The sequence below is a fragment of the Lissotriton helveticus genome, chromosome 10 (assembly GCF_964261635.1).
Source record: "Lissotriton helveticus chromosome 10, aLisHel1.1, whole genome shotgun sequence".
Taxonomy (NCBI): Eukaryota; Metazoa; Chordata; class Amphibia; order Caudata; family Salamandridae; genus Lissotriton; species Lissotriton helveticus.
In genome coordinates this window covers 347,018,972-347,034,527 of record NC_136071.1, presented here as the reverse complement: position 1 = coordinate 347,034,527, position 15,556 = coordinate 347,018,972, and the positions used below count along the sequence as shown (strand labels likewise).

The 15,556-nt window shown below is 43.7% G+C and overlaps 1 protein-coding gene across 2 annotated transcripts in view; it reads right to left on the bottom strand.

Annotated features, from left to right (window-relative positions):
• Positions 1–15,556, bottom strand: part of ELP6 (elongator acetyltransferase complex subunit 6) — a 176,007-nt gene that overhangs the window by 83,360 nt on the left and 77,091 nt on the right. For both annotated transcript variants that reach the window (XM_078662545.1, XM_078662544.1), the window contains exons 3-5: positions 13,008–13,086; positions 11,479–11,549; positions 3,630–3,754 (exon numbers count right to left, since the gene is read on the bottom strand). In XM_078662545.1, coding sequence (XP_078518671.1) covers positions 3,630–3,754; positions 11,479–11,549; positions 13,008–13,086 — 275 coding nt within the window. The remainder of the gene's footprint in view (positions 1–3,629; positions 3,755–11,478; positions 11,550–13,007; positions 13,087–15,556) is intronic.

Here is a 15,556-nt window from a genome sequence, read left to right as displayed (position 1 = left end):
GCTAGACTATGGCAGTGCTACTCTCTGTGGCCTTCCCAAATACTCATCAATACAATGGGAGTTTAAAGGGGAATACCAGAACAGCCAGCCCCACACTCAAAGGATTTATTGTCAATAATAGTCTGTCCCTACACTGATACACCTTAACTATTTTGCAGATAACAGCCCAAAAGGGTCAATACTTTTAAGACATCATTTTACATGAACCAATTTAATAAGTTGGTCATTAGGCTGCAGTGTATCCTATTTCTAAAACAAAGAAAAGTAAACCACCAACCACAGCCCTTTCATCACAGGAAAAAATGTGAGAAGGAAAGAAGGCACCTCACGGTAGCAACACCAAGGGGGAAAACTGACTGGTACTCGCCAGTAACCCACTTCTCATCATTGGTTACCTTCTTTCCAATAAGGAAATGTCCATGTGTATTGAGACAAAACCTTAACCCAATGAAAACAAAAACAGAAAAGAGAAGAAACAACCTAAGTATAAGTGTGTTTCCTATGTGTATAAAAATCACCCACGTGTTCAAGGATCCAGTGAGAACAGAAACGTAGTCCTCAACATTAAAAATTGGTAAAGCTTACTTGTTACCGATACTCTTTATTCCTTGCTGTAAGCTTTTCCACGTTAAAAATGACTCCTATCTAGTCAAAACTGATAACAACTAGCCAACATGTTTGGTTGCTATTAGCAATTTGAAGCAACTTCGTCAGGGCTAGGGATCCAAATCAATGTTTTCATGTGGGGTTTACTTCAAACCTGTGGTGGTGGTAAAATGAAACAGAAAGGATAAAAACGGGTTATCACTGCAATCTCTTTCATAGCATTCCCAAGATGTCGTAGTGCTCCACATCAGTATTTCAGAGGTTAACGAAAATGTCATACCTTCCGGTTGCGTAACTACTGCATACCGGCAACCTCACAGAGATGAAAAAACGCGTCAAACGATTGCGTCCATCTGATGACCAACAGCGGGTCTGTATCATTTGTAATCAAATTTGAAAGGCAGAACAACCCAATAACCGTCCATGGCAAATATTACTGGAACCCACATTCGAAGGTTCTCTCGCATCCCTTATCTCTGAGGTGGTCTCACCACTTCTCTACACACAACGCCCAAATACGCCTTGACTCCACCAAGGGCCTCACTAAATACCGCGGCTAGACTGGTTACTGGCGCCAAACTAAATGACCACATCCCCCCAGTTCTTAAATCTCTCAACTGGCTACCCTTTGAAGCACGAATTCAGCTAAAGATTGCAGTACTGGTGCACAAAGCCCTTCACTGTAATATTCCCAGGTACCTGGCACAAAAACTTGAACTATCCTGTGGGGAGAGAGCATCAAGAAGCTCCTCTACTTTCCTCTTGCAACCTTGCACCTTTAGCAAAAAGAGAACTTGTCTCTGAGCCTTTTCAGGGGCAGCTCCAAAGATTTGGACCTCTCTTCCACCGGAAGTACGTAGTCTCACCTCAACGACGGCATTCAAATTGGAAACCAAAAGATTCCTAATAAGCAAATTCTTACCCTAAGCGGGCTAAGCTCACGGGATCAGATGACATTGTTTGTATTATCATGGTGCCTCCATTCGATACAGTTCTTCTATTCTGCATATTATTGCCCCCTTCGTTACCCGCTTACTTCTGCTTATTGTATGGTCTTCTTTTTCCCAATTGTTGCTTTTAATACACTCATGTTCTCTCTTGTAAAGTGCTCTGATAACCCTCGGGATCTTGTTTGCGCTATATAAAACTTAATAAATAAATAAATAAGTAAGGATAGGTAGAGTTCACTGGGGAGTGTAATTAGAGTGCGGGTGGAGTTTGGTTTTTCAGATTCAGGAAAGTGCATTGTGGCATTTTGAGTTTACGTAATTCTTTGAGAAGGGGTGTTTTAAAAAAAATAAACACAGGTCACGGGGTTAACATAATTGAAGAATCATTAGTATGATTGTGCACATGAAGAGAGGAAATTATAGAACGGTCCGAACGGCAGGAAAAAGAGCACAAGCGATGATCGACTTTGATGTGTAGTGTTTCAGGAGGTTAAACTGGCGGTATGGCTATTAAGACGTAAAGGGCTGAAGTTTGGTATTTTGGGTTTGGGATATGTTGAAGGGAGGTCGGAAAGGAGATGGGTTGAGGTGTTTGGCTAATTTATTTTGGTTAGGGGGTTTATAGGTTTATTAATAACGGTTTTGATTACTAGGGGGCGGGATACGGGTTTAGGTTATATTACTAAATAAATTGGAAGCTGGTTAGGAGGCAGAGGAAGCAGTATGAAGGTGTATAAGTCTTTGTTAGAGCACTGATGTTATTTATCGGTTGGGGTGGGCTGATGGAAGCAAGGTGGTTACATTTAAATATGTAATTTTCATTGCACAGGTACATTGAGTAGTCTGTTCAGCTGTGTTTCTATTCTGTTACAATGATCCCTGATGAAGAGCCAAGAGGCTCGAAATGCATTGGATAATACAAAGAGTTCATTTTGATGTATGGTTGACCTCACATGCCGCTTGATAAAAACCTGGATGGGTACCAGGAGGAATTTGAAACTGTTGAATAAAGCATTCAAGGTCAATGCAGCTGTCTCCGTCATGCTTAAAATATGCATGAAGCGTGATGATTAAAAAGGAAGAGTTAAAAGAAAAAGTTGAATATGAAAAAATGATAAATTCACTAAGGTTGACTTTGAGGAATTTTCTCCTCGCCAGCAGTGCGACAGCGGGCACATCAGTGACGCACCCTTTTTTGGTACACTGGGATATGTGCCATGTCGACTCTGCACTTTGTTTTGCACCAAAACACGCAGCCTTCAAAGGCAGTGTATGTGTGTAAAGGTACAAGGCCTCTAAGGGTGGTACAATACGTGCTGCAGTCCTTAGAGGCCTTCCGTGGCCAAAGTGCCCTTGTTACCTGTGGTACCATTTACAAGAGGCTGACCTGTGGCCAAAGAGTGCCAATTGGGTTTTGTTTTCAATGCAGTTTAGGGAAAAAAACATAGGCCCTGGGTACCTGTTTGGCAGGAACCCAGGGCACACTCAGTCAAACCACATCAACAGTTTAGTAAAAAGAGGGGGCAGCCATGCAAAAAGAGGGCACTTTCTTACACTTGGCCACTGACGGGATGGTCTCTAAGGATCTCAACAATCTTCCGTGGAAGTACAAAGTCACCTTACAGCTCAATTATTTATCTTGGATCTGTGTCGGGTCAGTCTTTGTACACCAGAGGAGGCACTCTCAAATGGGTCCTCAATTCATCTGGGACACCATTAAAAAGTTAATATCAGTTTCAACGCCTGGAATCTGTTATTCTTAACAATCAATAAACAATATAGTATCATTAATGATCTTACACTATGCAGTGAAGTTATCCGGTGTAGCCAACCGCAAGGTGACGACTGCTGATCAGCTCTACATCTAATATGTAGGTCCCAGGCTTCACTCTCAGTGGCCAGGAGGGTCAATTCAGCCTTCCGTTGCTTTAAGGTTGATAACATTAATAACTTGCCTGTTAAGTACCAGTAGCTCAGTTCAAAGATTCAAGGCATGAGCTCGCTATCAGTGTCACAGTGTGCTTTGTAAAGATTGATGACATTATTATGTCTATCTGTAAAATTAACACATACCTCAAAAACTGAAGTGGAGACTGTCCACAGTCTTGCTCCTCCCCGAATAGGACATCACTGGATGACCTGAGGCCTTCAAGGAACACCAACTGCCCCTTTTCTCTAGCAGTTGTTAAATTGATTCCCTGATGAAATTACAAAGAAAAAAAACGTTCTCACAATTACATTTATATCAAAATTTGTTACAATCATTAAGCTTTAAAAATCATAAAATTGCAGCTATTTATTTAGAGAAAGAATACTCTCACAGCAGATGGCGGATCAAAATGGGTTGGGTCCATAAAAACAGACAGCGAGGGATTCATCCAATCCGCTTGCTTGATGATTGCTGCTAGCTATACTATAGCTATACCCACTCTGAAGAAGCGTGGACAGCACCGACCTCACTATAAAACACAAACCCTTTACTTCAATAGCATCAAAGGGAGTTGGGCAAATAAAGTAAATAAAGAAGCTCAACAGAAGTACTGAAAACTCCCTGTACAGTTGAAAACCATGCTTGTTTCCTAGCATTAACAAGGGTATATATAGCCATATATGTCCTGGTCCTGAAGACAAATGCTCACGTGCAGCCATCATAGATTAGACGGGATAATTGTACCAGTAGACTGAGAAGCCAGTCTTGATGTGAGCTTTATTTAAGCACCTACTCTGCTCACAGCACACCAAATGCAAAGAAAAAACAGTTTCAGTGCGAGAAAAACTGGCTCACCCTTGCTGGCCTGAGTAAGGGCAATGTACAGATAGAATGTGCATGCATGGAAACTGTAAAAAAAACTAACAACACAGCCAGAATCAAATAAATTAAGATCTTGTCACCACGTTTCGGTAAAAAGTAACATTTAACACCGGCCTGGCCCCCGAGATACGGTCCCCAGTGCATTCATACTCTCTTCTCTCTGCCCCCTCGCCACTCTTCCGGTCTCTTTGTGCTAGACACGTCTTTTCTCTATGACTCACGCCCCCTTCCCTTAACCCTAACTGCAGCCAATCCCTGTTCTTCTCGCAACCCTTCCAGCCCCATACCACCCATCTCCCCTCCCTCCCCACCCCTCCCCCAGTCACGCTAACCCTCAGTAAAAGGACTACCACTCCCCACCCCCTTCTCCGCCACGATGATAGTAGATATCTCCGACACCGATGGACAGAACTGCACATCACTGCCCGTCCTTACCACCCACCACCACCGTAGCTCGCACTTATCCTGGCAGTGATGTTGGCCAATATAAATGATAACGGACATGACGGTCATAGCTGTCAACCACTACTAACCCCCCTGCCCTCGACAACTACACGCTTCATCACCCACCATGCTCTTCCACCCCATACAAGCGTGGACATGTATGGCCGCCCGCCGAGACAGGGATCTTTCACTCCCATGCCCCCCACCCCTCACTGATAACTACAATGTACGCCTCATGCATGTTATCAATGTATATAATTATTGTACGTTTGAAGGAAGAGGCCTACCCGTGCTGTGAACCCTTGATATTTTCAAAAAACAATTGCAAGACAAAAAAAAATAAGTGACATTTATAAAAAGAAAAGACAAATAAGAAAACTTAGTTCAGAAGTTCTGATAAAAAAAAAAAATAATGGAGCAAATCCAGTTATCTCCGAGATCATGTAGTATCTCTAGGGTTGCTCTGAACAGTTCTAGTCTTTTGCCCTTTACCTGGCAAGACATGGAAATTGGTATCTCCAAAGAGCAGGAATTAGCTAAGAGAATGTAATACTGGAAATAGGGAGCTGTCTGGAGATGTAAAAAACACTTATGTTCGTACAATATGCTCTACTCCACCTTCTCCGGTTGGCCAAGTGAGACAAGACCCAAAATGGAGCACTAACTGCTGAATCACATGCTTGATTACAGATATTGCCTGGTGACCGTCTTCCATTCCTCTGCTTATTTTAGAAGTGAAGGGTAGGAAAGAGTATTTACGAGTTCTTCAGTACAAGTCCTAGTTAACTCTAGCACAGCTGCACTGGAAAATTGGACCAACAAGGGAGAAAGAAGTGACCTCTGAAATTAGAGATTTCCCCAACATCTTTAGTCTAAAATCTAATCAGAATCATTGGGTACATTTGCTCAGGGGGTGGTTTATGTAGGTCGGACTGAAGTTGTGCAGGACCTTGTATGCGCGGGTCAGTAGCTTGAACTGACACCTCTTCTGAACTGTGAGCCAGTGGATTTCCTTGAGTTTTTTTGGGGGGTTGTTGTGGGTCCACAGGGAAAGATTGAGGATGAGTCTGGCATCGGCGTTTTGAATGGTCTGTAATCTCTAGAGAAGGTGCATGGCGATCCCAGAGTAGAGGCCACTGCCGTTGTCCAACCTGCTGGTGATGAGGGCTTGAGTGATGGTGCGTCTCGTGTTCGGGAGGGGGAGACATTTGAAGATTTTTCAAAGCATCCGGAGTGTGAAAAAGTAGGCAAAGGAAACTGTGTTGCTCTGGGACTTCATGGTAAGCTTGCTGTCAATGATGATACCGAAGTTTCTGGTGTGATCAGATGGGGAGGGTTCGGGTCCTAGTTCAGTGGGTCACTAGGAGGCGTTCTAGGGTGAATTGTTGCAGAAGATCAGAACTTCCATCTTGTCAGTGTTGAGCATCAGCAGGTTCTTCTCATCTAGTTGGTGACACTCAGCATGCATCTGTGGAAGCTGGTTCTCGTAGTGGGATCCGTGGAGAGGGAGAGAATGAGTTGAATGTCATCTGCGTATGAAATGATGTTGAGACCGCTGGATCTGACTATGCTGGCCAGGGGTGTCACATAGGTGCAGAAGAGGCTGGGGCAGAGGGACACCGCTGATGATTTCCTTGGGTTCCATGATGAACAGAGGTGGGCGGACTTTCTGTGTTCTTCCAGAGAGGAATGAGGTGATCCATCTGAGAGTTTCCAAGGGGATGCCGATGTTGTGTTACCTGTTGATCAGAGTGTGGTGGGATACGGTGTTGAATGGTGCTGAGAGGTCGAAGGGGATCAGGGCTGCTGTCTCGCCGTGGTTGAGAATGGTTCGGATGTTGTTGGTGGCAGCGACAAGTGAAGTCTCAGTGCTGTGATTGCTAAGGAATCCGGACTGGGAGGATTCCAGAAGGTGGTTCTGCTCCAGATGTTTGGGAGTTGTTTGTTGATGACTTTTTCCAGGACCTTGGCTGGAAAAGGTAGTAGGGAGATGGGTCAGTAGTTGTTGAGTTCGCTGGTGTCGACTGACTGCTTCTTGAGCAGGGGTTTCAACCTCAGCTTGTTTCCAGTCTCCCGGGAAGGTGGCTTTGGCTATCAAAGTGTGGAGCAGAGAGGCGACTTTATGGCTTATTCTGTCGGCTCCAAGGTTGAAGAAGTGGTGTGGGCAGGGAGCTTAGTGGGCTCCTGAGTGTATGGAATTCATGATGGCTGCGGTGTCTTGGGAGGTGAGCAGGTTCCATGGTGTCAGTTGGTGGTCGGTACTGCATATGGTGTCAGTATGTCAGTTGAGGAAGTCTGTAGGCTTAAGTTGTGTTTTGAAGTTTGTGTAGCAGGTAAATATCGTGTTTTGGAAGAAATTCACAAAATTATTGCAGAGCTCCTGGGAGGGGGTGATGCTGTTCTCTGTGGCAGCAGGGTTGGCAAACTCCCTGACAATGATGAAGAGTTCTTTGCTGTGGTTGGAGCTGGACTCTATGTGACCAGCTGAACGTCTCTCTTTCTCTGCCGCAGTAGCCGGTAGTAGTGGTTTAGGGTGGTCTCGAAGGAGTTCTGCCGTTGCACCATTTTCAATCATGTTATTTGCAGATGAGTTTTGCCGCTATGAGTTATTTTGTTTACCAGTTGGCCTGCTCTGTGAATTTTCGGTGGTTGTTGTCTTTGATGGGGGCTATCTTCTCTGCGTAAAGTGTGATCCATGCGTTGAAGTTCTTGACTCTCTGGCTGAGGGAAGTGGCGTGTCGGAGCCGTTGAGGGCGTCGGCCCATTGGGTACTGGATATTTTGCTACATCAACGGTTGGGGACATTCTGCTTAACGTGGATAGTGGTATGTGGGCTAGTGCCGTTGAAACGGATTATGTAGTGGTCGGTCCAGGTGAGTTAGTTATGTGGTTGCTGGAGGTGAAAATGGGGTCCAATATGTGTCCTGGTGTGTGAGTGAGGCTGTGGACTAGTTGGGTGAGTCCAATGTTGTTCATAAATGCGGGGAGATTGATGGTGTTGGTGTCGCTGTGGTCGATGAGGTGGAAATGGAGGTTGCTGAGAAAAATGAAGTCGTTTAAGTCAATAGCAAGAGATGCGATGAGATCGGTGATGGAGTTACAAAAGATGGGGTGAGATCTTGGGGGCTGATAGGCAAAGGTGCCTCTGAAGGGCGAATTGCAGTCAGTTTCGATCCTGAAGTTGAGATGTTTCATGAACAGGTTGGGGTTACTGTGGTGGTAGTGCACTGGATAGACCCTTTATGGATGATGGAGATTCCTCCTCCAGGTCTGTTGATTCGGTCCCGGTGGGTGATCTTGTATCTGTTGAGTATCGCTGTGGCGATGTCAGGGCTGAACGTGGAGTAGAGTAAAGTCTCCGTGAGAAACGTGACATCAGGTGTAAGTGTGGAGATGAGGTCCCGCAGCTTGGAGGCGTGTTTGCACAGTGAGCGTGTGTTGAAGCGGAAGCATGCAAGCTGTTGGTGGGGTACGGTAGAGGTGTGGAGGGGGGTCTGCGTGGTGGTGGGTGGAGTGACTGTGGGCATGCCGTGGCAGGTGAAGTTACATTAGGTGCAGATGATAGGGCCTGCCGTAGTGTGGGGAACATGTGGCAGCAGCAGCAATGGTCGGGGGTTCTGGGGTTTAGGGTGTGGAAATCGGCGGCAGTGTTGCTGAGGGGGGCGTAGAACCAGGGTTTCTGCCACCGGATGAGGTCCAGGGATGGATGGGCACGCCTTTGGAATGCCCGCTGTGCGGGCCGCCATTAAGTAGGTTCTTGGAGGTAGAAGGGGCAAGGGGGTGCGGTGGGCGCAACTCGAAGGCGGGAAGAAGAGGCGGGAAACACACAAGAGAGCAGGTAAAGAGTGGAGGGAGGTGAGATTGGAAGTGGGGGACGGTGGAGGGGGCAGCAGGTGTGAGAAAGGCAACAACAGAAGTAGATGGATCAAAGTAAGAATGCAAAGCAAACAAAGAAACGTGTGAGAGCAACAAGGTATGAAAAAAAGGTACAAGAGAGAAACAAAATCAAACAGATGCAGAAGAGTGATGAAAGCAAAAGATGAATAAAGAATGAAAAAGTGGTAAAGAGCAACAGATGCAGAAACGAGAGTGGTGAAAGCAAATGAGGAATGAAAAAGTGGCAAAGAGAGAAACAGATGCCGAAACGAGGACGAGAAAGCAAAAGAGGAATGAGGAAAAAGTGGCACAAGAGAGAGGATGAGTGATTCTGAGTACAGAAGGCGCAAAAGGAATGATAGTGAGAGGGCAGAAAGACAGATGGGCACCTGGAAAGCAGATCAGCGGCCTGAAAGGCTTGTATTGGTCATAGGACCAGTCATGGTGAGTTGGGAGCTTGGGCACCTGCTCAATGGGGTCGCGCTGCAGCCACCATTAAGTAGGTCCTGGGAGGTGGGAGGGGTACGGGGTTGCGGTGGGTGGGCCAGTGAAGGCAAGTGAAAGAGGCAAGGAATGCACGCAGGAGTGGGGGGGGAGGTGGGAGGGGTGGCAGGGGGACAGTAGAGGGGACGGCAGGGGTGAGAAAGGCAATTACAGAAGGAGACGGAAAAAAGTGAGAATGTAAACCAAACAGAGAAATGAGGGTGAGGGAGCAACAAGGAATGAACAAGTGGCTCAAGCGAGAAACAAATGCAAACGAATACAGAAACTAAAGTGATGCAAGCAAAAACGGAATGAGGAATGAAAAAGTTTAAAGAGAGAAACAGATGCATAAACAAGGCTGAGAAAGCAAAAGAGGAATGAGTAAAAAGTGACAAAAGAAAGAGGGCGAGAGATTAAGAGTGCAGAAGGCACAGAAAGAGAGTGAGTGCAGGAAGACTGAGATGGGCAGCTGGAGAGCCGGCTCAGCAGTCCGAAAGGGTCGGTACTGGTCGGAGGACCACTCAAGGTGAGTTGGGAGCATGGGCACCTATCAGGACTGTTCAGATCTGCAATAGCCTTAGAATCTTCTGTAATGCTGACAGAACTACACATGTTGTGAGTGAGTCTTGGCCGAGCTATTCTTGAAGTGGAAGAAGGTGTCCTTCTCTTCAAAAAGCTGCTGCTATCCAAAGAAATGACCATCATAGCGACAGGGATGTCTCTCGAAGAGCCAGTATAACGCATACAGTCAGGCATGGACCTGGGCGCGTTGTCTACGGTCGGAACCCAAGCTGCAATTCACAAGCTGCTTTTAAGTGTCATGTCATAACTGACCGAAAGGAGAGTAGCTTCTTCTTGTGTTTAAGTAGGCTACCAGCTTGGCCAATTCCAAAAAATTATGGACATAAAGCCTAGCTGAGAAGTGTCATTTGCAGAGCAAAGAATTAGACTGTCTAAAGTAAAAACAATGTGGCCTGTGATTCAGTCTTTTAGGCTTCCTGCCCAGAGGAGCTAAAGGGAAGCACTGGGGTTCAGTTTGGAAGATGAAGTCTGGACAACCAGGCTCTCTGGTGACAGATGTGAGCTTAAGAAACTTTGGGTCACCCAGAGCAAGTCCATTGTACCTGCCAATATGTCTTTAGGCTGCTGGGATCGAACATAGCTATTCTCACTACCCAAAAAGGATTATAGTAGTAAAAAAGAAACAAAAGCAAAACAACTGAAAAAGTGGGTTGCATTTTTTCTGTCAAAATATTAAACTTTAGTTTATTAGAAGGCACAGACAATATTAGAATTTCTGCACCTTTACACACCAGTGAGGTAAATTCTTCCTCTGTTGGGCCCAGAAGGGGAGGGGATTTCCCCTTCTGGAGAGCTGACCAGATGACTAGTATTTTATAAGTCAATATAAAGGCCAGCGTGGGAGGCGGAAGCCGATTATTAGCCTTGTAATCATATTCAGAGTGACTATAATCGTTATCAAAGATGGTTGTGGTATCTGAGTCCGGTTCGAATAATTACTCCCCAAGGGCACATTTGTGGGTCCTAGGAAGAGGCTGTTTATCAAGGAAAACTCTTCTCTTTAGCCAGCCAGATAGTTTGATCTGTCTTTAGGGGTGGTGCCCCAAACTACTCTGTGGAGATTACACCATGGCTTATGACTTTATTTCAACAGACTGAGGCCAGAGTCTGTGGAATCGGAAGATGCTGGATTGGAGATGCTGGAGTTGACAAGCTTAAAGTAGTGAGTCCACCCTAAATATATACAACATGGCCAGACATAAAATAATGATCTGCATGAGGTCTGTTGGCAGAATCAGGCAATTCTGGCTGGATCCTTTGCAGCTTCAGAATCATGCCTTATCAAATATCAGCTATAAATATATTTTGGGAATTCGACCATTTTTATCCAAACATCAGTTTTTTAAGTATTGAAAAATACACATCTTTCCATTCTGGTACACATATATTAATTCAGCCAAACAAAATCTAATTTAGTGGGCTGGGCTGCACACAGGAGAGCTACTTACAGGTAGCAGGAGAGCTACAAGTAGCTTGTGAGCTACTCATTGAAGAAGCCTGCTGTAGATCCTTCCAATCTGAAGGTAGGTACTTGTTAGTTGGCACTAAATAAAGTGTACAACCCTCAGATTTAGCAGGTGTAATCTTACTAAGTCTCAGAGCTAGACGGGCAGAATCAGGGGATAATAGGACAGTTAGTTATTAATGTTTTGAGATTCCACTGAGTTGGCGCTGTGTAAAATATTAAGCATTATAATATATGTGAAACAGTAGACATGTTCTTACCAGCTTCTGGGCAATGATGTTATAGTGGCTGAAAGACTGGACAAGAGCCAAAAAGCACACTTTACACCCAGCTGAAAATGAACATTAAAAACACTTCAATAATTGGTTTAAATAGGACTACACATTCTCTGAAAACACATTGAAACCACGGAAACAAGCAAACTTCTTGTCAGCATGTTAAAACCAGGGCTAGGAAAATCATTACAAGCAGTCTTTCGGCATGTCACAAGTGGTGTGTGTATAGCAGAATACAGTGACAAAATAACAAAAGTAGGAAAATAACTTCATTTTATGTACCTTTACATCATGGTACTTAATTAGTGTGTAATAACAGATATTATTACTATCCAACTTAATAATTCTAATTCCAAAGACTTCTGAAAATTCAAAGTGCGAGTCAATTCTGTTTGGATCCAAAATTCAGATTTATTTCAAACAAAGCTCTTTCGGCTGTAATAATAATAATAATCATGCACACAACAATGATTTTTAAACAACACTTCATAACCGTAATCCCGGTCCATTAAGCAATTAATTAGAATATGAAACTGTATTAGGACATTGCAAGTCCATGAAACATTATGAAACTGGATCTCAACTGTACAAAGGTGCTTTAACAGTTTATTTTTAATATTGTATATTTTGTATCAAAATTGTTGTCACTTTTCGATTAAAACACATTTTGTACATCTTATCTGCATTTTATTTTAGCTATTTGCAGTAAAATTAGTGAAAGCACACAACAATCATTTATTGTAAGGAACAAGTTGCCTATATAGGTGCAAGGGTGTTTCTAGACCATCATTTCTCTACCAATTATCAACCTGTGAAAACCACAACACGACATACCATACACAGGCAATTCTCCATGGAGGTTCATACCCAAGTAATTTTCCATATTCTTAAAGAGAAGACAACCAGTATATTGTTTGTGGATGGATGATAGGAGAGTATGGACATGTGATAGCGAACAGATAAGAGTAATGCAGTAATCAACAAGGCAATGATATCCTGGCTCTCTTACACTATCAACCTGTTGGTAGAATCCACAGCAGCAGAAGGGGACGAGGAAGGCGCAACGGGCAGTTTAGAGCATTTACAAAAATATTACTCAGAACCTCTTGTCCAAATTAAACGTACCTTTGGGAAGAAACTTTGAGTGCTATATGCCTGCAGAAGAGTGAGGAACAGCCCAAGCAGCGGCCCTGGAAAGGCACAGGCACATACTCCAGAAAGCCATTGAAATTGGCTTAACTCTAGTGGAGTGTGCTCAGACACTGGATGCTAGATATGCCTTATCCAAAATATATAACTGGGAGATGTAGGATGGCATTTGTGGCAAATCAAAATGTCACAGACTTTTCCTGCTTGGGGCAATACAGGAAAAACAGAAAAAATATCTTTCATATTTTGGGAGAAAATGCCCTACCTGTCAGGGACTGGTATTTAGCCCTCCTATTCTTCAGCGTTCATGGAAAGAAACAGAGGGTTGAGGAATGTAAGAACATAATTAAAAACAAAGCACGTACCTTTAAGATAGAAAGACAGAAAATGATGGACAAGAAAGCTGCCGTCAGTTTTTGTATCCAGAACTAGGGCAAATTTCCCCTATAAAACAAAATAACAAAAGAGTCAAAGTAAAGCTATATGAAAACCTGCACTCAGATTTAAACAGAATTTTTTTTTAACAAAATTATTGATCTGTCAATACTTGTCCCTATAACATTGCATCACAAACATTTAACAAATCTGTTAAACTTGTATAAAATCATTATTAAAGCTTAATATTTTAATGTAGCAATTAAATAAAATCATTACAAATCAATTGAATAAAGCTTTATAACACAAGTTAAAAAAGGTGTATAACAGTAGTATGTACATTTTTAGTCAACAAGTTAACATTAAACTCAAGTGCCAAAAGAAAATGTGTAAATCAAGCCTTTGGCACATCTATTTATCACAATATCTGTATGTTATTTCACGCTCCTCAAATTTACGTTTATTAAATGGCATAGCTATTAACTTTTAAAAATGCAGGTCTCGGGCTAACTGTATATGTTAACCATTTAAGAAGACAACGCGTGCCTTGTTAACCGCTCTTACTCCCAACAAATGAAATAATAGTCTAAGCATTAATCTGCAAGCCTCTAGCAGTGCTCTCAACATACAAGGCAGTTGACCGATATACTTCCCTTGCTGTGCTGCACAACCTACAGTAACACCATGTCTTTTTCTACTTTCTTGATGAATTATCGAATTGAGTTATGGGAATAAGTATATACCAAAACCAAAATAATATTAGGTAGGTCCAATTTATTTAATGCCTGATACTTTTCAAGGTAAAACAATATTGGTTCCTTTGATCGCGTATTAACGAAGACGCCGCAATGAAATCAATCAACACTTTTAATTTCCAGTTAGTCATTTATAAATATAGTGAAGGATGCCATCTGATTTTTTTTAACAGTCTCTAGATTTTGAAAGACACCCAATTAACTAATCAAAAAGGGGTTTTCAATGCTAAGCCAAGTGTCCGGGGCATGAGATCAATCTCTAGATGCAAAATTATATGAAAATGTTTGAAATGAGCAGAAAGCGCATGAAGCAGGATATTTAACTCTAAACAACTATTAAGGTCCTAAGTTTGAACTACAGCAGGTCTTGAACCAAAACAAAGGTCTTTTTAGGTCTCGACTACAACATTGCTTTAGGTCTCGACTACAGCATTGCTTTAGCAATGCTTGTTTGTCAAGATTATAGTAAGGCTTTCAAAAGTCTACCCAAAACTGCGGATCTGGTACAGTTCATGTGAGCCAGGCGCGTGCACATCGCCAGCCACATCCCACACCATTTGTCTGAGCCTCGCCATCAGACGTCAAAGGAAGCCGCTCCCCCGCCACGAAATGCCGCTCCCCCGTCCCCACCACGCAATGTCGAGAGCTTGTTTCCGTCTCGCTTCTCTCTTCTTGTGCCCCAGGTCTCTATCCCTTACCGCAATGCACCCCCGTGTTTTCTTATTTTATATATATACACTTTGGTATTAAAAACACACACAAACAGCCCCCAAGCCCCCCACCTCCTCCCTGCAAGACCTGTTGGTTCCCGCCAAGACTGAAAAGGATGCGCCCTCTGTAATAATCCCGCACTAACAATTAATGGCTGTGCGACGTGAGAAGGGGATTTGGCTAAATCGCTCCCCCTCCACAGCAATGCCGAGAGCTTGTTGTTAAATGGGTTGATTTGTAATTCTCCAGCTCAACAGTGTTACAGTGTGAAGCAGGTATGCCGTTGCTATCCTGCTAGACATATGTCTGTCATGGCGTAGCAAATTATCTAGAAATCTCAAAGGGCGTTAAAGTGCTTTCCATAGATTCCAGATTCGTGGCATACTTAGGCGCCTTTATTCCAAATCTAGTACAGGCCTCTCTGCCTCTAAACTGTAAACGCTGACAAAGACTAGTTTAGGAAGTCCGAGAAATAATAACTTACACTAGGCAGCCTACACAGATGATAACGTGGCGAGGAGTACAGCTGTAGCACAGGTGTTGATTTATAGATGTATTTGCACAAAGTAACAAAAGTGTGAGATGCGATATACGCAATAAGCTTGCAGGATGCCTCTTGGACCCCTGTTCTCCCCTTAGATACCAATACTATCATTTAACTGCCAAGTTAATCATGCAAGATCCCATTTGTTCTCCCATAGGAGCAGCCCCGCCCCTTCCAGTCTGAACAGAGCGTGCAGCGGGTGTGCACTGGCCTGGGCATGAGGGTAATGCCTCGGTCAGAGCTGACCTCGGCGGGCATGCTGACAAGAACGCCTCGGTTTCTGCTGCTGCATCACTAATGCTGGCGGCGCAGCCGAGCTAAGGCTGGAAAGCACATCTTCTCACGCCAGCTGTGTCTGCAATGCAAAAGACATTGCCGCGTGCTCCGAGGATAATCTCCCAGCACATTTATATTAATTTCATATACTTGCAGCATGTCCGATGGTAAAGGTTGTCCCTTGCTTACATTTATCTTTTCATTTTATCATTTACAAGGTTGGCCTGCAATAGAAAAGTTATCGGACTTTAAT